Source organism: Saccostrea echinata, unplaced genomic scaffold (assembly GCF_033153115.1).
Source record: "Saccostrea echinata isolate AGI-Se365-2 ecotype Australia unplaced genomic scaffold, CSIRO_AGI_Sech_v1 ptg000009l, whole genome shotgun sequence".
Taxonomy (NCBI): domain Eukaryota; kingdom Metazoa; phylum Mollusca; class Bivalvia; order Ostreida; family Ostreidae; genus Saccostrea; species Saccostrea echinata.
The window spans coordinates 25,405,604-25,431,147 of record NW_026889758.1 but is presented as its reverse complement, the minus strand read 5'-3'; the positions used below and the strand labels follow the sequence as shown (position 1 = coordinate 25,431,147).

At 32.9% G+C, this 25,544-nt stretch overlaps 2 protein-coding genes across 2 annotated transcripts; one reads left to right on the top strand and one right to left on the bottom strand.

Annotated features, from left to right (window-relative positions):
* The first annotated feature begins 588 nt into the window (after window positions 1-588).
* LOC133182099 (succinate dehydrogenase assembly factor 4, mitochondrial-like) lies at window positions 589-3,380 on the top strand. Its single transcript, XM_061316822.1, has 2 exons — window positions 589-692; window positions 2,533-3,380. Exons 1-2 carry the CDS (start codon window positions 653-655, stop codon window positions 2,823-2,825), a joined length of 333 nt encoding a protein of 110 aa, XP_061172806.1. The 5' UTR covers window positions 589-652; the 3' UTR covers window positions 2,826-3,380.
* Window positions 3,227-22,025, bottom strand: LOC133182098 (nuclear cap-binding protein subunit 1-like). Its single transcript, XM_061316821.1, has 23 exons — window positions 21,936-22,025; window positions 20,542-20,633; window positions 19,227-19,327; window positions 18,960-19,044; window positions 18,658-18,729; window positions 16,136-16,243; window positions 15,352-15,399; window positions 14,709-14,782; window positions 13,164-13,233; window positions 12,271-12,486; window positions 11,938-12,035; window positions 10,970-11,033; window positions 10,570-10,680; window positions 10,312-10,376; window positions 10,011-10,148; window positions 8,468-8,691; window positions 7,736-7,835; window positions 7,504-7,597; window positions 7,158-7,261; window positions 6,764-6,878; window positions 5,865-5,990; window positions 5,515-5,628; window positions 3,227-4,681 (listed from the first exon to the last, which is right to left on the bottom strand). Exons 1-23 carry the CDS (start codon window positions 21,973-21,975, stop codon window positions 4,568-4,570), a joined length of 2,373 nt encoding a protein of 790 aa, XP_061172805.1. The 5' UTR covers window positions 21,976-22,025; the 3' UTR covers window positions 3,227-4,567.
* Between the last annotated feature and the right edge of the window lie 3,519 nt (window positions 22,026-25,544).

Here is a 25,544-nt window from a genome sequence, read left to right as displayed (position 1 = left end):
CAGTGCAGTTAAGCTGATATTTTGAAAAAACAAAAACCTAACTGTAACAGATATTTTGACTCAAAAATCAGTATCAACTTTAATATTTTGAAACAATCTTGTTTTGCAAGTCAAGATATATGTATATTGTATTAAAAATAAATTTTTTGTTAATTGTTTGGTTTAGTTTACTACCAAATGTTTTCCAGGATTCATAGCATTTTCAATTCAAATTATGCAAATGTATTAATGTAGAATAAAATATAATTTATCTGAAATAATTGTTCTTTGTTTTCTACTCCTTGACAATTGAAAATTTAGATATTTTGGGTGTAATTAAAAATTTATAAAATTTACATTTATTTAGAATGATCAAATAAACAAATCAGGGACAATTATATATATATATATATATATATATATATATATATATATATATATATATATATATATATAATATATATATATATATATATATATATATATATATATATATATATATGATAAAACATTTCTGAATCATTGTCTGAAAAGAGTTGACCGTTTCTTGTTAGCGAAATATATAAAGTATGAATTACTAATTTTACTTTCGGTTTCACTTTGACGAATTTCATAAGCTGCGAAAAACCAACAAGCATCCGATTGTTTTGTGTAAGGCCAAAATTGCAGTATAATGACTTCTGTGACCAGAGTTGTATCTAATCGCATTTATGGTAAGTTTATTTTGCATAACTATCGATGCTGATTGATTTGTTAGAAGACTTCCAACAGAAATGGTATACATTATGTATGGTGATTACGGTGTACATTAAGAAACATTAAAAATAATCTGTTTCTCGGGACAAGCCCTCCCGGCTCTGTAGGACAATATCTTTTTAACGATAGAATGTTCTATCTATTGAACATACTCTCAATGGGCTCGATCAAATCGAACCGTTGTTCTGAAGCAAAAGATCTCCCTTTTAGAAAATCCCCAGGGAAGATGTATGCAATAATTCAGCGTGGCATGTCCAGATGTCGGTGTCTGATTTTCGTAGTTAAAATTGTTAATTAAATATGTTTATTCTTAGTGAACAAATATACACTCAAAAATGATAATTTTACTCAGTAATTCTTTTTATCATTGCCCCCCCCCCCCCAAAAAAAAATTATAAAGCCAAACAAACTCTATCCTTATTCATGATTTGTTACTGTTTAAATATAAAAAAAAAATTAACAATACCTAATTAAAATTTATCTTAGAAATTACATGACAACTAAGATGAACCTTTTGAAAAGTAGGTCAAACTTCAAGGTCAGGGTAAAAAATCATAGCACATGTATATTTGGAAAGGTTTTGTCACAGGTAATGTACATATGAAATAGGAAAGCCCTATCTCTTCTCATTCAAAGTTATGACCAAGGTTAAGGTTTTTGTGACAGACAGACGGATGGACTGACAGACAGACGGATGAGATTTAATGTCTTCTCGCTTTGGTGAAAGCGGGGGACAATAATTTAAAATACAAAAGTTATACATATGTATAACATGAATTATGTGTAGAAAATTTCAATTCCAATCGTATAAATTAAAATTCCCACAATAAAACAATTCTTCGTGTTTCTTAGCAGTCACTGTGTTGAAAATATGAAAATTAATTATATATACTCAGTCACCATTTTATTTATCAACAAACATGAGGCGCTAGCCCTTGTAGGCTTGTTTACGTAACGAGAACCATTTAACCATAAAGCTCATATTGACCAAACTTGCAAGAATGATACATCTAAGGATGCACATTACCAGCCTTGCCTTGGATGCTGGATCTGACCTACATTTTTCAGATGAGTGTCCAGATTATAGTTCATTCTAAAGTAACTATAAACCCTATGTTGACCAAACTAGCATAGATGATGCATCTAAGGATGCACACTACCCAACTTGCTTCAGAAGCCGGATTTGACCTTTATTTTCAGGATGAGTGACCAAGTTCAAAGTTTTTGTAGCAGGTTCATTTTCAAGAAACTATGAGGCCTACCTGAACCAAACTTGCATGCATGAGGCATCATAAGGAGTTGCTTCAGATGCTGGATTTGACCTACATTTTCCAAATGAGTGACCAGGTTTAAGTTTTTGGAGCAGACTCATTCGAGTGTCACTTCAAGCCCTTCACAAACTGAACATGCATGGATGATGCATCAAAGGATGAACTTTCAAACTTGCTACAGATGCTGGATTTGACTTACATTTCCTGGATGAGTGACTTAAGTTTTTAGAACAAGTCCATTCCCAAGGCCTACCAGACCAAATTTGCATAAATGTTGCATCTTGTGATGCACTCTACTAAATTATTAGTTTTAGTGTGGGACTTGACCATACGTAAAGATAACATTTGTTGGGGTGAGCTCTGTAATCTTTCATTACCTATGTTAAAAACTTTGTCATATAGCAGAACTTTCCCCAGGGGGAGAATTTGCTATCACATTCATATTTTGGTACTGACACTTTCTATCCTGTTTTCATAAAACTTATCTGAGAAATATACAAAATTATTAAATACTTTGATTTTCTAGGCATTTTGAATCCAGGAAGATCTACATACACAGCAGTGTTGACAGGTTTTCGTAATCATTCAGAGGAAGGAAAGGGTCATCGCAAAAAGGGGAAAACCCCAGCTGGAAAATTTGATGATCCTCGACAAGAATTAGAAACAGAAGAAGTGGTGAATATGACTGTTGAACAGGAACCTCTGGAGAGGTTTCCTAATGACACAAATCCAGTCACTGGCGAGATAGGAGGCCCCAGAGGACCAGAGCCCACTCGTTATGGAGACTGGGAGAGGAAAGGTCGTGTGACAGACTTCTGATGGGATCTCAAAATCTGCTTTTGTTTACATGCATGTCTTTCATTTGTGGCCATGAGTTTAATCTCAGGTGATTTGTATGTGTTTGCATTAATCTGATTCTTCTGAAGGACAGATCCAGTTTGTAGCCAGTTATTGAATTTTATTGTTAATATAACATGAAAGCACTTGAATGTTCGATGGAATTGTTTGTTACTATGAGATAAATAAGATACTGTTCAATAACCTCCAAGTTTACAAGATCAATACATGGATTTGTTTAAGTTGATCACACGAAGAATTCTTGAGTTTAATATTGTCTGCCTTCTTTAAAGTTTTCTTCATTATGTGTTCTTGTTCTAGCAGAAATCTTGCTCCACTTGCCAAGTTTTATAAGAAAACTTAATTAGAACAAATTACTACAGTTCCATGTTTAAAAAAATCTTTATTTATGAGCACTTCACAATGTTGCTTAAGTCCATTACAGAAAATGTAATCTATTGTTTCAAGTTGAGTTTTGACCCAGATACATGTACAATGTGATTTTATTCTCATAAAATAAAAAAATAAGAAATGTCATTCTTTATCAAAAAACTCAAAATTACCTACATTGATTGTCCGAAAGACAAAATTATTAGGGATGTCAACATAGAGTACCCAGTTTACCGGTACTCGATCGAACGTTTGAGTATCAAATACTAAAATTGGTGCTCAGTTACTCGGATGTATATTTTTTCATATTTCAAAGTGCATATATTTATCAAAAACATCAAAAAAAACCCACTAAAATATGCATTGTCCATTATCTATACAGTAATTAGCGTGCTGTCACCTACACCACTAAATATCCGTTATCACCTGTGGCTGTGTACATACAGTAATTAACGTGCACAATCACCTGGTACATAGCTGTTCTGTCAATTAATTTTTGGATGTTTTCAATGAACATCGTTTATTTATGTTCTATTATTTTTAAATTATTTAGTTAGTATACGGTCGTGAAATTGGACATACACAGAGATGCCTCAACCCACTTCAGAAGTGAAGAAATATTTAGAAATAACTAAGATTCAAAAAATGTTAAAAGTCAGCTATCATGAGTGAATTTAGCAAATACAGGGTAAACAACCAACAGATAAAATAATATACAACTACCGATCCCAAAAATGTGCGTTTTTTTAAAGATATATATTTTCTTTCACTAGTCTAATCATTACAAAGCTGTGTAACAAATTTTCCTCCTCTTGTATTGATCGAATTGTCTTCCTAAACATGAACTGTAAATTGTAATTATTAGTGTTAATGGATGTCTTGTGCTCATTTGATAAATAAATTTAGTACCCCCCAAAAATCATTTTCAGTTGGGCTTGATGTTTATATACATGCATTAGAAACGTAATAAAAAAAAACATTTTTGGGGTTAAACAGGGCTTAACTGGTCTCAGGAAAATTAACACTAATACACACTTGCAGTTACGTTTTTACCAAGTACCTGGGTTCTCGATCAGAAAATCGTCCGAGTGACCTATATTGACTGATTTGACATCCCTAAAAATTATACATTTAGATTTTTTTTTTTTTTACCTTTTATAAACACAATAAATTGTTCATACAACATGTAGAAGTGATGTGTTGAACTTCAGGACATTCAGTGAAATCTTTGCAGTTGAGATATTTATTGATGATTCAATCTCATTGAATATTTCAATTCCATTGAACATAAATGAATGAAGCCAAAAGCCTTTATGAAGTTAATGAAGATGGAGCTATGAACGAAGAGCACAAAACTGTTGGAATACTTCCAGGATGTGAAAGTCAATGTCACTTGTGAACAGTAGAGACTCCAGAGTACTGATATACCTGAAGACCAGCTCATGGTGCTGAAAAGAAGAGAAAAATGACTTTTAGCAACTCCTTTTAAATATATACCGTAACAGTGTACATGTATGTATTGTGGGACATTTTCTCAAAGGCTGAACATGACTCCTACAAGGAGGAGATTTATTTTTGTCTGCCATATTTCTCTTTGTTCATTTTTATTTCTAGAGCCCCTATATAAGCCTTTCACTTGGACACAGTTCAGTGTAATATGCTTTTCAGATTTCACCTGTATGGATGTATCCTTCATTGCCATTGTGAAATAGGCCTACTTGGTAGCACCAAAAATAACTACTATATGCTGCTGTCATGTTATGGGAAAAATTAACAAAAATTACAACAACTGCAGAGGTCGGAGTAATACAAACAAATATAAATGCATGTGAATGCAGTATTTTAAAACGGCAATGTAAGATCAACACACATCATGCCAGGTACAGCGGCTAGAAAGTAATATGGTGTAGCAAAATCGAAGGGTATACCCCAGAGCTGATATTGGAGATAGGAAAAATAATATGGAGTATGGATATTTATGATTCATGTTCAGTTTTAATTTAGTCTCATCATGGATAGGTGTATTTGAAAACTAATAATTTAAAACATGCATACATTACCCTGCAAAATGCAATGTTTACAGATTTAAAATGTTCAAACATTTACATAATACTTGTAAATAACATTTAATAGTGTAAAAATTTCCAAGTAAACTATACAATTCCAAGAAATCAAATGAACCAATATTTTACAACCAGTAATTCAAAATGTAACACAGAAGTAAATGGAATAAATTAATGGTATAGAGTTTTTTTTCAAAACCAAGGTATATGTAGCTTACCAGCAAAAATATTTGTTGTAATCGTTCAATAACCCACTTGTACCATGGTGTATTGTAATCAATCCCATTTCCTTCACACTTTGCTAAATGGTCAGTCAGGATCATAATAAATCGCTGTAAAATACATAACTTTTCTCTATTATATGTACTTCAACTGAGAAAAAGGAAGGAAAGTGAACCTAGAAAAGGATGTTCTGCAGTAAAATGAACTTGCCCAAATAATTTCACAAAAGCACTTTAAAGACAATCTAAACCATGTATGGTTTCTTATGATTTTCGCACACATATCAAGTACACTTGAATAACTAATTTTAGAGATAGGTCACTGTCTTCTGAAGGAGCACTGATACCTGGAAAATAATCAGAAAGAGTCGTTTCTGTTGGTTCTGAGCAGCTTCCAGCCTTTCCTCCATTCTTTCGATAATTTCGTCTGTTGGCACTTCTTCATCTTCATCCTCCATCAAACCATCTGCTTGCTAAAACAATGAAAAAGCTGTTGATAAACAGTCAGGGGTATAATGCAAACAAGTTTAAAAATTGTCAAAAATAACTCAAATGAGTTATTTTTTTTGTCACAATGAGTTACCTCCCTTTGCTTCTGTCCTACTTTTCCCTAGCATTAGTAACTCAAGTTATCTTTCCAAAACAGTTTCAAAAAAATGATAAATTGTTTAAGTTATTTTGTGTCATTCCTCCCTAACTTCAGACTCCGTGCACCAAAGGTTTTTGCTCGTGCACCAAGACAAAAACAAATGTTTGATTAAAATTTAAACCTTGCACAATCCAGAAAAACTGCCCTATACGCCAAAGGCACCAAGGGCAGTAAGTAAGTAATACAATCCAGAAAAATTGTTCAAAGTCTTGGGAAAATTAGGAAAAATTGTTAATTTAATGATAAAAACTTGATCCAAACCATATAAATAACACTTCAAAATAAGAAGTAAAATGCTATTTATCTCCACCTTCTCACCAATTCTCCATTGGAGTCTGAGCACTCCATCTTTTATTACATAATGGAATCCCAAAATGCAATGCATATTGGCAGGAAATTCAAATCCCCCAAGAAATCTATGTCCAGGTAAGATATAAAAGTAACTTATATAGGTTATCATTAAAAAACATTTTGTGTGTGTAAAATAACTTATGTAAGCTATTTTTCTAATAACCTGTTTGCATTATGCTCCTGACTGATAAATGTGCATGCTTTAAAATCAGTTCAATTTTAATAAAACCATCATATTCTATTGACCTTTCTTTTTGCTGCCTCCAGTTTGTCCTTTGAGTCCTCCACATCCTGCTGTAGTTTGTCCACTTGTTTACTCATCTTTCTTATTGTCGCATGCATTATTTCCCAAACATAAAATCTGTTCACAAACAAAGAAGATAATTAAATTCATCTGTAATCCAGAAGCAAGGATAACAGTTTCCATATTACAATGTTTACAATAATTCATCTGAGGAAAGATTAAAATAAGGTTTTAAATTATAGATATTTCTTTTTGTCACATGCATTATTAACCAAACATTAAATCTTTTCACAAAGAGGAAAAGTAAATTCTTGGTATAAAATAACATTTGTAATTGAGGATACCAGCATCTGAGGAAAGTTAAAAAATCATGTTTAAATTCATAACTGTACTGACTTGGTAAACTCTGGTTGCATTTCACTTGAGAACAACCAATTAGCCACAGCTGAGGGTTCAACAATCTGAGTCTTCAGTAACTTGTCAACAAGAACAACCATCATCTGTAACCATATCATTTCACATAAATTAGAAAGTTCTGTAACCACACCATTTCACACATGTAATATTAGAAAGTTATGTAAGCACATCATTTCACACATGTAATATTAGAAGGTTCTGTAACCACATCATTTCACATGTATAAGACAGTTAGGAAACTGCTAAAATACATGTAGTTTCCCACAAAATATTTACAGAATGACATGTTTTTTATCATCTAATATTGACCTATAAATCTATTAACCTGCTGATGTGAGCTCCAGATTTCAAACATTGTGCGGAGTAACCAAATCTGTCCCTCCTCTGTGTCAGCTAGAAGCTTTAAAATATGATGAAATCTACAAAACAAATTATACACATTATGACTGAAAATGTTTTCTTATCTAAACTTAATGTATACACTTTACTCCAGTATACAGTGTTTTGGGGTGAATTTCCGTACATATAATTGAGGATGACAACCAGTGTGTACTTACTTAGCTATAGCAGCAAATGAATGACTGAATGACTTGCTGCCAAGGTAAAGTAAAACTGAGACAAAGACATCTATTCTGAGAGGGTGATACGTAGGGTCACCTGTAATAAAAAAATATTAATCTGATTTTACATGTACACAATCCAATTCATAGCTAAGATTGTTTGATAAAGAAGTGATCAGATGACTTGATTATTATTTCAGGTCATGACCAAAGCAGTACTGTACATCAATTCTTATGAACCCAGTATTTTACGAAATAATGCAAATTTTAAGGAAATTGTCATTTTTCTTAATGTGCCACACTTATTAGGGTGTACAGTTACGAAATACTTTTGCAAATGACTGAAAATTTTCAGCTGGTGACAGAAATTAAAATAAGTTAAAAATCACATGTCACAAAACCATAATTTATGCAATAATTTTGTCTGACATTTTGATGTAGTCAATATTTGCCATATTAACAGTACAAGAAAATGTAGGTGAATAAGACCTGTATGACATTTATGCAGTTTTGTATTTCTTATTTCTACTAGTAGTACATGTATACATATGTTGTTTCACTGCGGTAAAGATACATGTATCTATGTTATTTTATTGAGGTAAAGATATTTACAAACTGATTTCTAGACAACATTACTTTTTTGAATTAACTCTTTTTTTTTCTACATATGTTACAGTTTACATCTGATTTGGATTAGGTAATCCACTGACTATAAATAGATGAACTTACTCTCCTCCTCGCTGAGTGGGTTCGGCAGATCTTTCAGCAATACCATAGCTTCCTCTGGGGTACACTTGGACTTGATTGCAGCCATCAGTTGGTGGGCCACCATAGTACCAGGCATTGAACCTGCTCCCTCCTTCTCATATTTGAAGTGAGGGTGGGGTTTCTCAGGGATTAGTGCTTCAAAGCTTTCAGGGACATTTTCTGCTATTCGCTGGTGGTACGATAATCTGCAAAACAAAGAAACAAACAAATTGAAGCAAAATTATAATTTCTTTCGAAAAAAAAGTCCCTGAAACAATAAATGTATAGCACAAATTAAAGGCAATACTGGTACCTTCTTACAACAGTACAGTACTAATAAATCTTGGAAAATTAACTTACAATTAAATCTTAAGTGATCCAAAACTTGTCCAATTCTGTTAGTTTATTTCATATCCATGTACAAGGGGTTATCAAAAAGTGTGTGGACTGATGCGATAAAATTAATACTATGTAGTCGTTGATTACAAAATTTATAGGAAACATAAACACCAAAAGTTTGAGAAGTGTTGAAAAATTCAGCTTAGTAATTTAATAAAAAGGGTATTATATGATCACCCGGCGCTGTCGCCATTAAGTTTCATGACGTCTGACAACGTTATCATTTCTCAATGCCTGCTCCTTCTGCCTCAATACACTTATCTTGATGAGATTCACTGGAGTAAAGTAAAGACCTAAACCTGTCTTGTTTATATGACTTAACAATGTCATGAACACCTGATTTCAATGCATTAATATTGTAAATATTAGATCTATACATAGGAAAAGATCCTCGCTTGATTTTGCCATCATAATTTTCTTGTCGGAGTTCAATGTCTACCAATGATCAACTTCACTTTTCGATGCGACTGACTTTGTACAACCTGACTACAAATCGACATTAACTGTGTGTCTCTTTTCCTGCTGAATCTGTTTTGGTATTTAAAACAAGTACTCTGGATGTATTTTATTTCTCTGTAGCCTTTTTAAACATTTTCTAATTAAGTCTATGCCAGGTTTTCCAAAGGCTGAAACTTTATAGAATGATGTAAAATGACACCCGACCCCCTTTCCATGTCATTTTTAACCCCTTTATTATTTGGACAATCAATATAAAATCTGCGATAAAATTTCACAGAATGTACAGAATGAGGTAAAAAATGCAACTTTTATAGGAAAATTGTGTCATATCACATGAGTGAATTAATGGGATTTTTGGATGACAAATGCTCATATTAGAAGAGTTTTTCTCAGTTACAGTCAGGTAGAAAATATGTCATGTTCAAGGTTGCGCCGCCTGGACATACCATTGCTTACAAAAACATTTACGATTCACTAAAAAATAAAACTTATAATTTATAGTTTATTTCACGGATAGAAAAGATGATGCTTATTAAATTTATAAAAATCCATTGATGTACATAAAGTGGTTTTAATTTTATGGTGCCAGTCCACGAACTTTTTAATAACCCCTAGTACATGTAATTCTTTTTCTTTTAATATCCCATAAAAATGCCGGACACTATACCTTAAAGATTTTAGAAGGACCTCTTTGACAAATTTGGGTTTGGGTAATTCAGGGTCCATCTGACAACAGGTGGACCAATCATCCCAGCTCCAGCGGAATTGGAAATTACTCAAATGATAAGCAAACCAGTTGGCAAATCTGTAAAATATTACGTAATTATATGTAATGAGGGAAATAAAATTCCTTTGCTATTTTGTGAATTTACAGCACATATGGTACATTTACTTCACAAGACTCATTCTAATGCAGATAAATATGTGTACTAAATACTAGGATAAAATCACCACTTCATTTGACAAACCTTTCAATACAGGTAACATTCATAGTGTCAATTCTTTCATACAGCATTTCAGTGGCTTGTGCTAACTACAAGGTTAAGGAAAATTACAGCATCCTGTCGGAAATCTTAAAATATCTTTTTTATATCATATCACACTGTGATATATGTATGAACCTAAAAAATATCCTTCAGGGGTAAAGTATAAAGTAAATACAATCTTGTATTGTTAATGTTATATTGACATTCAGAAAATAACACAACTTTGTCAAGCAAGGATACAACTTGTGGCATGGAGCCTGGTTGCAGCTTACATAGCTCTATCAGTAAAGACCCATAGAAAATTTCCAAGGAGGGGGGTACTGGCAGTCGAAACAGCTGAGAAAACACCACCTTAAATACAAAATCAAACAATACAATAAAACATGCTTATTTATAGCAAAGTGATTGGTTATAAACATAATTCACTGTGTCCATTTAGTTCATAATATGATTAAAAACTGCAGGAAATGAAAATCACTTCGCTGTAAGCATGAATTCATTATAAGCATGTTCAATCTAACCGTGTTTTACTGTACAAAGATTACAAAGACACTGTTAAGTATATCATTGATAAGAAAAATTTCACACAATCAACTTTTAGTGGGATCAGCCTGGAAATACATGTAAATGTAAATCTTACCTCCACTATCATGTAATTGAGGGGGATCTTATTTTTGGAAGGAAAGCTTAGTAAAGCTGCAGCACTGGAAGAAGAAAAAATGGTAATAAAATATGTACCTGTACCTGTATATCCTATTTTTTTTTATGGCTGAACTACAGAATACATCTACATACAGAATCAGTAACCATTAAAACTGTCCTTTTTTATTTTACATCTTATTTATAGGTTTATAAAATTCAAAAGAAGGACTGGAGACCTTTAGTTTTGAATTATTTGATATGAGCATAACCATATATTTTAAAACTACTAATTTGGTGTCACAATCACATAATGAGAATGTACAGTTTTTACTGAAAGAAATCACAGTGCTCTGATTTTTGGTGGGTGTTTGTTAATCTTGTGTTGTGTGCACTTTATATAAGAAACCTTGTCGGGAACATTTCAAACACTTTTTTATGAGAATTTTTAAAATTCTGTTGTTACCCAATTGTACGGGAGCTTGTGCACTGTAGACTTAAATCCAATCAATCAATAATGGGACTCTCTGTGTTCTTGGATAATTTTATATTCATCATTCTGATGAAGCCTTATAATTAAATTCTCAATAGATCATACATGTTTTAAGGTCAGACAACACATTCCTCAATAATATATAATTTTTCCCAAGAATTTTTCATTGAAGTACTGGCGTACTGCTACTTTAACAAGTTTCCTAAAAAAAAATTGAGGTACCTTACCAGGCATTTGTACAAGATACAAGAGGGTGGCATTTCCTATATATTCCTGTCTGAAATCACTTGAATTGTCAATATCACAATTTTTGTTTTATATATTTTCTAAGACATTTTGAAAACAGTTTAGAAATCACAAGATAATGTTAATACTCTGAATTTTTCTTGTATTTTACAAGGAGAAACAAAACAGATATTTGAGGAACGTGTCATCAGAACTAGAGATTATACATATTTACAGTTGATATTATTTACCAGTCTTTGCGCTCCACGTAATATGTACTGATTATTCTGTCAATCTGTTCCTCTATTAGGTACCTCTCTATGGAGTGACTACCAGGTAATACAGGGCCCTGTTAAGACAACCATTCTGTTCTTAAAAACCTGATGTTATTCATTTAAATCTGTCTCATTGAATAAAAAAAATACAGAACTAGTCAATGCATATTTAATCACCATATGTACAACATATTAATAAAGGTTCACTGGATTTTACTTTATTCATACCCAGTATGTCAGATATTCCAATAATATTCTGAGTGTAAAGATTACAATTAATTCTATCGCTAGTTCTTCATAACTGCTTACCTCTGGCACATCTGTGTAGTCAAACATCCTGAAGATGACTTTGGGGAGGGGATATGTACTCTCTTCATTGTGTGAGGGAGGGATTATCTGGGGTAGAGTGTGTTGTAGTGCCTCACACAACACTCCATCAAATGCCAGATAAGGCCTCATGATCTGCTTCTCTGACCATTTGTTGGACTTCATATTCTTAATCTGGGCCCAAAGGCAGTCTAAGTACTTTTAAAAAAGTTATCAAGAAAAGTTTATTTATTAATTATTCTGCAAGTATCTCAAATCAGTATAGATACCCAAAAAAAATTCTATGAAGACAAAATTAAAGTCATCCATTAACAAGGTATTTCAGACACTTTAAAGGGGCATTGATACACTTGCAGTGCGGTTTTGTTTACAATTTTAAATTTCTATTTTTATTTGAAAAACAGCTTCAGTTTGATGACTTGAACTTAGACAAAAAATTTTAATACTCAATGACAACAGCATTCTTCACAACCTTACACCAAACACCCGTGTTTGCAAATATTGGCACGAGATCTGTTACTGTTTACATTTTATCAGGTGTGTTTGATTTGCAATGCTCACATAACTGACCACAAACTAAAAACACTAGTGTGTTAGTTTTGCTTTGTTTCATTTTTTTCTTGACTTTTCTGGACTATAGTTTTTATATCTTTTATCAATTTGACAAACCAAATAAATGATGCATTATTATATACAAAGTGTGAAATTATACTTCAAAAAATTCATGAATGTGCAATGAGGTGACAATTACATGTAATTTCACAATACATAACATGTATTGAGATTCCTTTAATCATACCATTTTGCTATTAACAAATGTAATTAACTTCCATTTACAAATACATGTATCTATCATGCAGGTCATTTTATTTTACCTCTTCTTGAGGATGGGGAAAATCAGACACCCACACTCTCAAGGCTGGAACATGTATCTTCTGTCTCTTGCTAAAACAAGGAAGCTTTTTTATTCATTACTGTGACACTGATCGGCAAAATTATATGACAGCACTTAAGGAAGCTCTAAACACTTGGTGAAAAAACTTGGACTACCAGAAAATAATGTCATATAAAGGTGTACATATTAAGTTTATCTAGTTCACTTCAACATAAGGTACCTACAATATCCCCCCCCCCAAAAAAAAATCCAAAGACAATGAAGTCTTATTGAACAGAAATTACTGCTGTTTACTTACATTGGGAAGATACATGCAAATAATTCATTCAATTACTTTATCTTGGTCTAATATAAAGTTAAGAATACTATTATCTAGTACACATTGTGTTTTTTACTGTAGATTCCAGCTTATTCTCTTTTTCATCAAAGGGCAGATCACTTTAACTACATAAAACTGCCCTGGAATTAGTACTCTTCAGTGAGCAGTGTTTAGAGCTTCCTTAAGTCATCCCCCCAGTCTTTTCTTGTCACCATCACATGTGTATCTACCCCTGGCATTGTCGCCCCTTTTCCAATTTTCACTTATTTTATAGAATGCCCAAAAAAAATTGAAAGCAATATACTGCATGTGTACTTAAAATAGCGGGCTTCATATTTCAGTGGCTTTGGCACAGACAGCGATGCGCTAATTCATGATTACCGTTAATAAATGAATACAATATGTTTTTCATTTACTTCAAATACTTGCTTCGATCTACCATTTTATCAGGCCTCGAACACCGAGCCAGATTTAATCATTATCTATTTCAACAGGCAATAGGCCTATATAAATGTATGTAAATATATATCCATGTTTAAAGTGATTTTTTTTTTCCAAATTCACTTTTTAGCATCAATTTTAATATAAAATGGGTTATAGGCACTTGTCACTTGGACCATTCAGTTCAACTGTGTTGACCCGCATACTCTATATGTGAACCTCGACAATGTATATGTACGTGCGGTATTAGTTACACAATACTACTCTAACATAATTACATATTACTGATCATCCTGGACCAGGAAATCTTAAGTTAATTGTTTTTAATTAAAGTAAACGGTAATTAAATGCTCAACAACCAATCTATGACTGCACAATAAATACCTTAAGGCTATCTGATTTTCAGCCAGGTGGACACGCTTATTGAACAGCAATAATCTAATACGATGTTTAAAAATTATTTAGAGTAAGATATTAAAATTTTACTTAAACTGAGAGACAATAGGTATTTTTTAATTTTTATTTTTAGCGCTACATCTGTAGCGCTAATTCATGACTATGCCAACCACTCCATACTCGGTGACTGCGCTAAATTTTGAATGTTAATTTATGTACACATACAGTATATTATCTCAAATGCTTGCATTATTTATGTAAATGATCAACAAGCTAAATGTACTTTGATCAAGAAATATGTATTTAAATGTCACAAGATATGTATTCAAATGTTAAAAAGTCTCTGTTTTTCCTAATTGGTGTTCTAACCTAATGTAGTTGTCAATAGTTGATAAAAGTTTGTTGAACTCGGACTCTTTCTTTTCATGCAATTCTCTTGCAACCTGCAATATAAACAAGCTAAGAAAAGTGATCTTTTAGAAAACAACATATGTAAAATACTGTGAAGCTTCTTCATGCATGGTAATTTAACTATAGTAAATCATGTTCCAGTACCTACTTGTAACATAGTACATGTATATGTTTTCAACAAAGAGTGCAAACGAAGGAAAATTTTACCAATATCTTGAATAAGGCTATAGAAAGAATCCGAGCTTAGAGCTTCACAATCGAGCCTTCCATAAATATATGTAAATATATCTAATATATTCATAAAGAAAAATTCTACCGATCTTCCCTCTTTTTTATAAGCTGGAAACACTTAAGTCACATACATATTTTGTTTTAGGCCTTAGACAGCTTTTGTATATCATTTGATCTTATATAATGTTTCCCTTCATCAATAATACCATAGATTCTGCATATTATATTCATCAAACCTATAACAGTCAAAAGACATCATTTCTCATCCTTGAAAATTTTCATCCATGATGAGATTCAACTTCTTACCAATCTAATACACATGTAATATAATTAGAAATGATCGAATATGAAATTGTATAATTATACTTACCCAAGGCAGAGCAGACAGCACTGCATAAACGTACCAGTCTGAGCGCACCTGAACATATTACAAGAAAGCTTTATGTTCTATGTAAACTGAATAATTTACTCATTTACAATCTCCAACAGATAATGTTTTTAAGACAAAAATTAATCTATACGGGTGCATTTTAAAACTGAATTTTTTTCAGTGATATTTTTTTTTATATAAACATGGTAAATATGTGTAGAGATAGCAATCTTTGTGTTAAGTATGTGCTTCAAATGTTTCCTAGTAACAAAGATAAGACCAAACACAAATCTAACATATTTTCTGCCAGTCAAGGTCATGGCACACCATAATTGAAAAATTTTCTGTCACCATGAGCTTCCATGTTTTCCATTGCAAGGATATTGCAGAATTTTTTTTTCTGCCAGAGGCCTTGAACTCATCCAAATATCCTGAGGTCCAGACAACCCTTCAGTCCAAAAGCAATCTTTGTCTCTTGTACAAGTTTCAAATTTTTCTATGTTAAATGTATTAAGTTAGGAACCAGACCAGTGACCTTGAACTTTTACAAATGACAATGGATCACAATCAAGACAATCTCTGAGTCCAGTATAAGCTTTCTGAGTACCTGTACCTCCATTACAAAGTTATGGCATAAATAGGTTTACACAGACAGATGGATATGACTGCATGAGAAGAACAATGAGATGTATTCAGGGTAAAATGTCTTCCTTTAAGGAAGAAATAATTAAATAAAAAAAAGTCAATGAAGGAAATCAATCTCTGAGATAACACTGGTTTTTACCTGTGGAATGTTGTCTTCCAGTGTCACTTCAATAAAATTGTCAAACAAAGCCAACAGTGACCCAGCCACGATCACATGACAATTGACACAGTCAGCAAGGAATCGAACCTGGAACCAGAGGAGAGTACAGTGATCAGTTCTACTACAGAAAATCTTCAGTGGGACTGACAGAGGTATTACATCCAGAGTTTGATACACTACTTTCATGTTTAATATTATTTAAAGTCCTATTCATTTGATATTTGTATTTGCATGTATGGCATTAAATAACCATTTGTCTTTTTTTAACTAGCAAAAATTTTAAGTTACCTTGGGTAAAATATTTTTTCAAAGAAACAAATGTGTACATCAAAAGTTTTTCCTCGCCTTCCAAATTACAATTCAAAAAAAAGTACAATATGCAATGACAAATGGCAAATGTCAGCAGAAGAATTTTACTTCTTTCCAAAAAAAATTCAAACAAAAGGCCCTTGGGCCACAATGCTCAACTGAGTAACCTAGACCCTGTTGTTCTTCAGAAAATTTTCAAAAGATTTTCCCCCCTCTTTATTCTAATGAAAAAAATTGACTCAATTATGTAACCCCACCTAGTCCAAGGGATCATAACTTAATGAAACTTATATCACACAACATGGGTATTCTTCAATATTAATTGTGGACCCATACCCAGTGGAAGGGGGGGGGGGTTACCAAATATGAATCTTCACTACCTGAAGATGCTTGCATTTCATTAATATGACATTGTGACTTATAATGGCCCTGCTTTTCTTGTGAAGAAGACTAAGATATTTTTGGTAAATATTTCCATGTAAAATTTGGATCACCTATTGTGGCCTCTGCCTGCCCCCAGGGTCATGATTTAAACAAATCTGAATCTGCACTTTCTGAAGATGCTTGCTTATTAATATTACTATTCATTACCCACTGCTCTTAAGAAGAAGATCTTTAAAGATTTTTTTCCTATACATCCTCATGAAAACTTTGATCTTTTAAGGCCCCACGCTACCATTGAGGGGCCATGATTAAAACAAAGCTTAATCAACATTTGTTAAGGCAGCTTTCATAAATTTTGTTTTTTCTGTCCCAGTGGTTATTGTAAACATTTTTAAAAGACGCAATAAAATTCTTCCCTGTATTTCAATTACTTCCACTCAACAGAGGGTGTAGTCCTTCAATTATACAAAACCGAATCTCCTTCACCCGAGGATTGCTTTAAGGCAGATTTAGTTGAAATTAACAAGGCCAAGTCTATTTCGAGTGCACATGACTTTGTGCAGCTTTTTAATTTCATGCAGTCGTAGGTGCGACATTGCAACTTTCCTAAATATTGCAATTTTAATACAAAATTAACATTATCTGTTATATCTCTGGGTCTGAAATTGTGCTTTTAATTAGGAAAAAAATGCTGAAATGGCTCTAACAACATCACTGTTTTCCGGTTTTCTAAGCAATGCATGATGCTAAAGATTGACACATGACTTGCTTGTGTTTTCAAGATGTCCATGGAAATTTTATAAAAACTGTTGACATAACATCAAAAGAAACATACTACAAATCTTCAATTGTTATTTTTTACCAAAATAATTCATTTGCACCAATATACATATCACAATATGGCAAATTGAGAGGTATTGGGCATTGGAAAAAAAAAAAAACAGACTTTGAAATAATTCCTAGTTCAACCCAGATGCTTGACTTTTTTTGAAATTTCACAATTTGATGACTTTTAAAATACTGGTAACTTTTATGTATTTGACTGAAAAAGAAATCACTGGGGCAGAAATACCAAAAATATGGAAAAATGTGATAATTTGTCACTTTTCAACAAATTCTCAAGGGGTCCAATAGTAAAATTTGACAACTTTTGAGATGGCCTTTTAATAAATCAGGATGGTAAACATTCCTTATTTAATCTTTGATAAAATAATTAATAGTAAAAATTCATTCAAGAAAATTTACCACAATATCTGGGGTAGAAATACAATTATACTCAGCCTCGTTCTACCAGTGGTTCTGCAGATGAAGTTCAAAATGTGAAAGTTTACTGATAACACAAATAGAAAGACAGCCACCAGAATGTTTTGATCAGAAAAGCTCACTAGAGCCTTTGGCTCAGGTGAGCTGAAAACTGAAATAACAGGCATTTCAATCCAATATCTTAAGGTCAGACAACACGTTCCTCGAATATATATTTAACATACCTTGATATTATATCAAAAATTGTTCATAATTGTCATTCTATTGTGATTTCTAATTTTTTTTTTTAAATATGTTTTAAAAAATAAGTACACCAAAAATTGTTACATTGGCAATTCAAAACATTACCCATAAGGATTATATAAGAATAATCACCCTCTGGTATCTTGCCCAAATGCATAGTAAGGTACCTCAATTTTTGGTGAGGAAACTTGTTTAAGTAGCAATACTTCAATGACAAATTCTTGGGAAAAATTATATATTTTTGAGGAATGTGCCGTCTGACCTTCAATACAATAAATGTGAATACATTAATATTTTCTTACTTGTAACTTAGCATTTTCATACTCCCCAGTCTTCAGAGCCTCCTTTAGATTTCTAACAAGCATTTCAACAAACTGAAAAAAAAGTATAGAACTAATATGCTTGAACCTAACAAGGTAAGAATGTTAAGTTTCTGAAAATATTCCTAAGAAACAATTAAAACTAAGCAACCATACAAGAGATATTGGTTTTATATTAGAATGGCAACAGGAGTCTTTATATCATACACGTATGTATTTATTAAAAGGATCACGTATGTATTTATCAAAAGGATAACTGATCTACTTTCAGTAGGGTACCTTACCTCTCCCCCACAGTTGTAATTCTTAGCATTTAGTAGACCAATCAGAGTGGTGTACACAGCCATTTTCTCTGGGAGTTTAACAACACTAAAGATAACAAAGAACAGCTATTAGATTTAAATAGCGTTTAGCCTAATATGAATGTTGTATAGTAATGAAAAATATAATTGTGTCCATATAAACAAATTATGCATGTACCTATAGATGCTTCTCCCCCTCCCCCCCCCCCCCCCAATTGAAGAGGGGTACATTATTGCTGCAGTACTCACCAGGAACACAGAATTCTCATTATTTTGGTTTTGTAGTTCCCCAGATCTGCCTCCAGCACACTCGCAAGTCCTTCCAAGTTACTTTCCAAGGAGGATGTGCTCTTAACAAAAGTCACAAAACTTGTGATAATAATTTCACAAAACTTCAAATATTGATTAGTTACAAAAATTAATGATATCAATTTGCTACAACTTTCATTTGTATATCAATTTGCTACAACTTTCATTTATTATTTGAACTAAAAGGATTTTGACAACCTAGAACTGCTTGTGTATGTGGGAAACCCTTCCCTTTGTCTAAGGAGCACGGAGGAGAATTTGATATATTGATATATTGCTTATAAACATTATTCTTCATTAATCTATTGTCTTTAAAAGTACACAATAAATATAATAATCCATGCACACAGATTTAGTTTTAATTTTTCCAACCAAATTCTGAAATCAATTAAAAATGTGTTACAATAATGAATATGTACTTTACTTTCTATGTTAATATAAATTTTTTAATTCATTCTTAACATTTTTTATTTAATATTTATATTATCTGAAACAAAGAAAAACTGGAGACCAAACATCGTCCGGTTGAAAATGTGTAAGATTCCCACGTGTGGATACCAAACAGTAATCAATAGGTTCTGTACCTAAAGTTGTAAACTTAAAGATATAAAACAGATCACCAACACTTCATGAGAATGCAGCAGATTTATTTTGTTGACTGGTTTGCGACCAGGGATGGTCATCATCAGAACAATTAAGCATGTAAATTTATCTATTGAAGTAAAAAATGCAGATGATGTTGCTATAAACAAAATAAAATGTGGAAGGTTTTGTACATATGAGGATCTACTTAACAACGATATTTTATACAATATATATTCAGTTTACGTTGTCTCTGAAGCTTTTATGACATGAGATACAGGAAATAAATGAAATATTTATGTTTTATGATTAATAAAATAGTTCATAAGTTCTGTGGATTGTTATTCTTCAGTTTTGTAATCCTTGTGGCAGTTCAGACTGTTTCAATATACTTCTGACATCACAATGTAAAAATATGTTTGTACATTTGGATTGATTGTATAAAATATAATATTATACAAGAGGTAATAAAATTATATTTCATATAAAGTTTTGAGTAACACGAAATATGGTGTCTATGGAGATAACAAAACTCCGAGTTAGTTTAATTGACTCCAGGTTCCCTACATAGAATAGGAGGGTTTCTCCTACATGTCCTACAAAGAATGAGAGGGTTTGCAGATATGTAATATTTTTCTCTTGTCATATATATATAAAAGATATAAATATTTACCTTTTCACCAACTCTGGTAATGAGGGATTCCAGTCTTTCCTCAATGTCAATATTTTCTGAACCTCGTCTGCGTTTTCTTGCAGAATGTCCCACTAAAACAAATATTATTCTTTACTGTATGACTAATCTATATTGACTCCTTTTCAAGATTACTTTCCAAGATAAATGTAATCTCGGTGGAGATTCGGCTGGGCTAGATATTTGTTCTGACGCCCACCGAATCTCGGGACAGTCCTTCATAATTCATGTCTGGGAATTCAGCCCCAACTTTGGCCGGCTATAGCAAGAATTATTCACCTAGGCGTTCAAAATATGGCTCCCCTGACGTAATTATTTATCTCCTCGCACTAAAAAGTTCCTACAGTCTGTTTTCTTTTATGTGATACTGAACCTCTACTGTGGCTTTTAAGTATTTTTGATAGAAATGAAAACAGACCATAGAGGAACTCTTTAGTGCGAGGAGATAAACAATTACGTCAGGGGAGCCATATTTTGAACGGATATTTCAGTGAATGTTTTTATGTTGGGATTTACATGCCTAGACGGTAAGCAAGGTAGAAATAATTGTGACAGAGAGTTAATTAAACTACTAAATGACTTAATTGAAGCGAACGACAGTGTCGCCTAGGTGAATAATTCTTGCTATAGCCGGCCGAAGTTGGGGCTGAATTCCCAGACATGAATTATGAAGGACTGTCCCGAGATTCGGTGGGCGTCAGAACAAATATCTAGCCCAGCCGAATCTCCACCGAGATTAAGATAAATGATGACAAAACTAAATACTTAGAAATTGACTCAACATATTTATTGCTATCCACACTTGTTATCACCAAGAAATTCAAGGGAATGCAAAATTGTTTTAATGGGTTACCAGTAGGTTTTAAATATTGAATGCAACTACTGGTACCGCACACCAATGTAATAACTTACAATTTACTTCAATTCATAGTTCCTTTACTAACAGCTGTTTTTAAATGTAAGATTAATTCTTTTTACCCAAAAGGGGAACCTAGTAAGACAACATGTAGCAGTGTGCTGTACATAACAGCATAATACAAATCATGCAATTACAGTTATCAGGTTAACAGATTCCTGACATTTTTCTAAATACAGTTTAGCAATATATATATATATATATATATATATATATATATATATATATATATATATATATATATATATATATATATACATATACGAGAACAAAGTATAGATATTTTAAATGTTAATTTATTATAGTAGGTTTGACATATCTTTAAAATATCAAATATCTGTATAAGTTGTTAAATTTTTGAGTTCAGAATTTCCTCTTTGAAATCATTGTTTCGATTTTAATTTCCTCGCCGAATGCTTTAGTATAAATATATTAACAGACAATGTAAAAGAAAAATTACCATCTTCTTCGTCACTTGAATCTCTTCGACGACGAGACATTCTCAGTGAATAAAATATTGGTAGAAAAAATCCCCGGCAAGTTGCAAGTCGGACAACGCTTTTCCACAGTTTGGGTGATTTGGTATTCTCGAGATGTCGAGCCCGATCGATAAAACATTCATCCACTGGAGGATTATTTTTAAGACTTTAATAGAGCCTAAAGAATTCTGATTTTATGGTATTTTTATGTAGATAGGGAAATCTGCCCGTTGATCTAGAATGAAATAAATTGAAATGTACAGTTTATTTTTTAATTTGTGATCAAATCAAGCATTCGTAGCATTTTAGAAGGCCAAGATGAATATATATTGAACACTTCATCTGAATGAGGTATTTTGCCCACTTTTAAAGTAAGCAACTGTGATTTCTGTTCATCAGTGTTTCATTGTCTTTGAACATTTTTTTCAAAGGAAAGATGTACTCAATGACGGGTATTAGTTTGGTGATAAATCTTTTACTGAATTTAAACTTTCATTTTGACAAAGTAAGATATAGTCAGACCGTAAATTAAAGTGCTTGTAGAGAAGCTGCTTGCCCTGTTGTTGATTTGAATTGTACGTCCCGAGTAGTAATAGCGGCTATACAAGGAGTATTTGTCAATAAAGCTATTGTTATTTGCAGTGGCGGATCCAGAAGTTCATGGGGGTGGGGGTTGAGGCCCGTAGGGCCGAAGGGGGGGCATGGGAGGGATGTCCCCCTCCCATGGGTGGGGGTTCGGCCTCCCCTGAGAAATTTCCTTTAAAAATGGCTCCAAATGGTGCATTTTCCAGCATTTTAGATTGAATTAGTTAGTTTTTGGCCACTTTTTTTCTAGTTGATTTTCAAGACCGACCTACCCAAATTTTCAAGAATTTGAACAAAAAATTAAAATTTTGGGATTATTTTTAACTTCCATGTAAGGATGAAAAATGAGACTTTTATAAAGAAAAAAAAATTAAATGTAAAATCTGATAAAATTAGAAATATCGCCATTTGATACATATAATATCCAATTCTTCGTTTTAAAATGCACGTCCAATGTGTCGCATGTGAAGCTCTGACTATACCAAAATACAACTGATGTGCAATTTCCCAACACTTACAAAATTTGGATTCTGTGTAGAAACCCTAATTACTCTTTTTAACTACTTGACTATACTGTTCATATAATTTGCAATGTAAACAAATAATGATATTTCATATTGAAGAATAAATATATTAAATTATTTGGGGAAATTGTTGGAATTATTGCTTATTCATTTGGAGGGTGGGGGCATAATTATAATTCTAACATAAATGCACTCTTTTATTCTATTTTACCCACTTACCAGCCAAATGTTTGGGAAAAAAGTCTTGAAAAACAATTGATAAAAAAGTGGCCAATTCTTGTTTTGACAGGACCTCAACTTTATACATATCAGTTTTACCACAATTCATTATACAAAGTTGTAACCGTTAGTTGGGTTTAATTAAATATCATTCAACTGTAATTCAAAAAGAATATTTGCAGATCTTTTGCTTTTTAAAATTGCATTGTACATAACTTCCATCTACAAAAGGAACACTTCCAATGTGCTTTTTGGTAAAGGTCACAACGTAAACAACTAGTATATACGTCCCTGATGTATTTTTTTTCTAAATAATAATAATAATCACAGTTTATTCAAGTGACATTCAATTGTCGAAGAAAGAAGAAAATTCTTGAAAGAATATTAATTTAGCAATACCAAAACAATACCGTGAACTATTTGCAGTCTTGGTTGTTAGTATATGACCTTGTGTCATCACTAGCTGCACGGACTATCATGAGATTACCTGTGTATTGTTAGTCCGAAATATCTGACGTTTTCCAGGCTTTTTTTTACGATTTTGATATTTTACGTGCCAGGAAAGCGTCAGAACCAGCGCCATTACGAAAACGGGAAATTTCGCCGTCTCCAATCGGAGTTAATTTTCGATACCTGGGAACCGAATTAAATGCCCCTTTCACAATTTATCAATAGCACAATGCTTCTAGTAATCGACAATATCGATGAAAAGAAAACATCACTCATCATTTCGATACAGGACTTGATAGATTTTAAAATGCACGAAATGAAAACAAATCTCGACAGTCAGATAAAATGTTTTCATCGGATTGTATATTTTATAAACAAACCATAAAAACGAAGTTGGAGAGTACTAAAAGCATTGTTCTATTGATAAATTGTGAGTTTGACATTACATTCGATTTGCAAGTATCGAAAATCAACCCGAGAATGCCGCCTCTGGTTGGAGGCGGCGAATTCCCAGTTTTCGTAAAGGCGCCGATTTACGTTTTCCTGGCACGTAAAATATAAAAATAGTAAAAAAGCCAGGAAAAACGTCAGATATTTATAAAAAAAAAATATTTCGGACTAGTGTATTGTGTGCGCTCAAGCGGAGAGGGGTTTCTCGTGGTGGCTGTATATTTCTCATTTATGAAATATATTGTTAAAATGACACTTGTAAAAAAAATTGATTGGGCGGGGGTTTCCCGAACCCAACAAACCCCCCTGAATCCGCCACTGATTTGAACTATGGAAGGGGTAATGTGAGATACGCTTATAAGATGACACATTGAGGGGCAAGGTGATACCCTTATAAGATGACACAATGAGGGGTAAGGTGATACCTTAATAAGATGACACATTGAGGGGTAATGTGATACCCTTTTAAGATGACACATTGAGGGGCAAGGTGATACCCTTATAAGATGTCACATTGAGGGGGTAATGTGATACCCTTATAAGATGTCACATTGAGGGGTAATGTGATACGCTTTTAAGATGACACATTGAGGGGCAAAGTGATACTCTTATAAGATGTCACATTGAGGGGCAAGGTGATACCCTTATAAGATGACACATTGAGGGGCAAGGTGATACCCCTATAAGATGTCACATTGAGGGGTAATGTGATACCCTTATAAGATGACACATTGAGGGGTAAGGTGATACCTTAATAAGATGACACATTGAGGGGTAAGGTGATACCCTTATAAGATGACACATTGAGGGGCAAGGTGATACCCTTATAAGATGACACATTGAGGGGCAAGGTGATACCCTTATAAGATGACACATTGAGGGGTAATGTGATATCCTTATAAGATGTCACATTGAGGGATAATGTGATACCCTTGTAAAATGACACATTGAGGGGTAATGTGATACCCTTATAAGATGTCACATTGAGGGATAACGTGATACCCTTATAAGATGTCACATTGAGGGGTAATGTGATACCCTTTTAAGATGACACATTGAGGGGCAAGGTGATACCCTTATAAGATGTTACATTGAGGGGTAATGTGATACCCTTATAAAATGACACATTGAGGGGTAAGGTGATACCCTTATAAGATGACACATTGAGGGGTAATGTGATACCCTTATAAGATGACACATTGAGGGGTAATGTGATACCCTTATAAGATGACATATTGAGGGGCAAGGTGATACCCTTATAAGATGACACATTGAGTGGTAGGGTATACCCTTATAAGACGTGGTGATTGTTATACTTCCAGATATTTAACAATTGTGAGTAATCTTATACGGCTTGGGGGG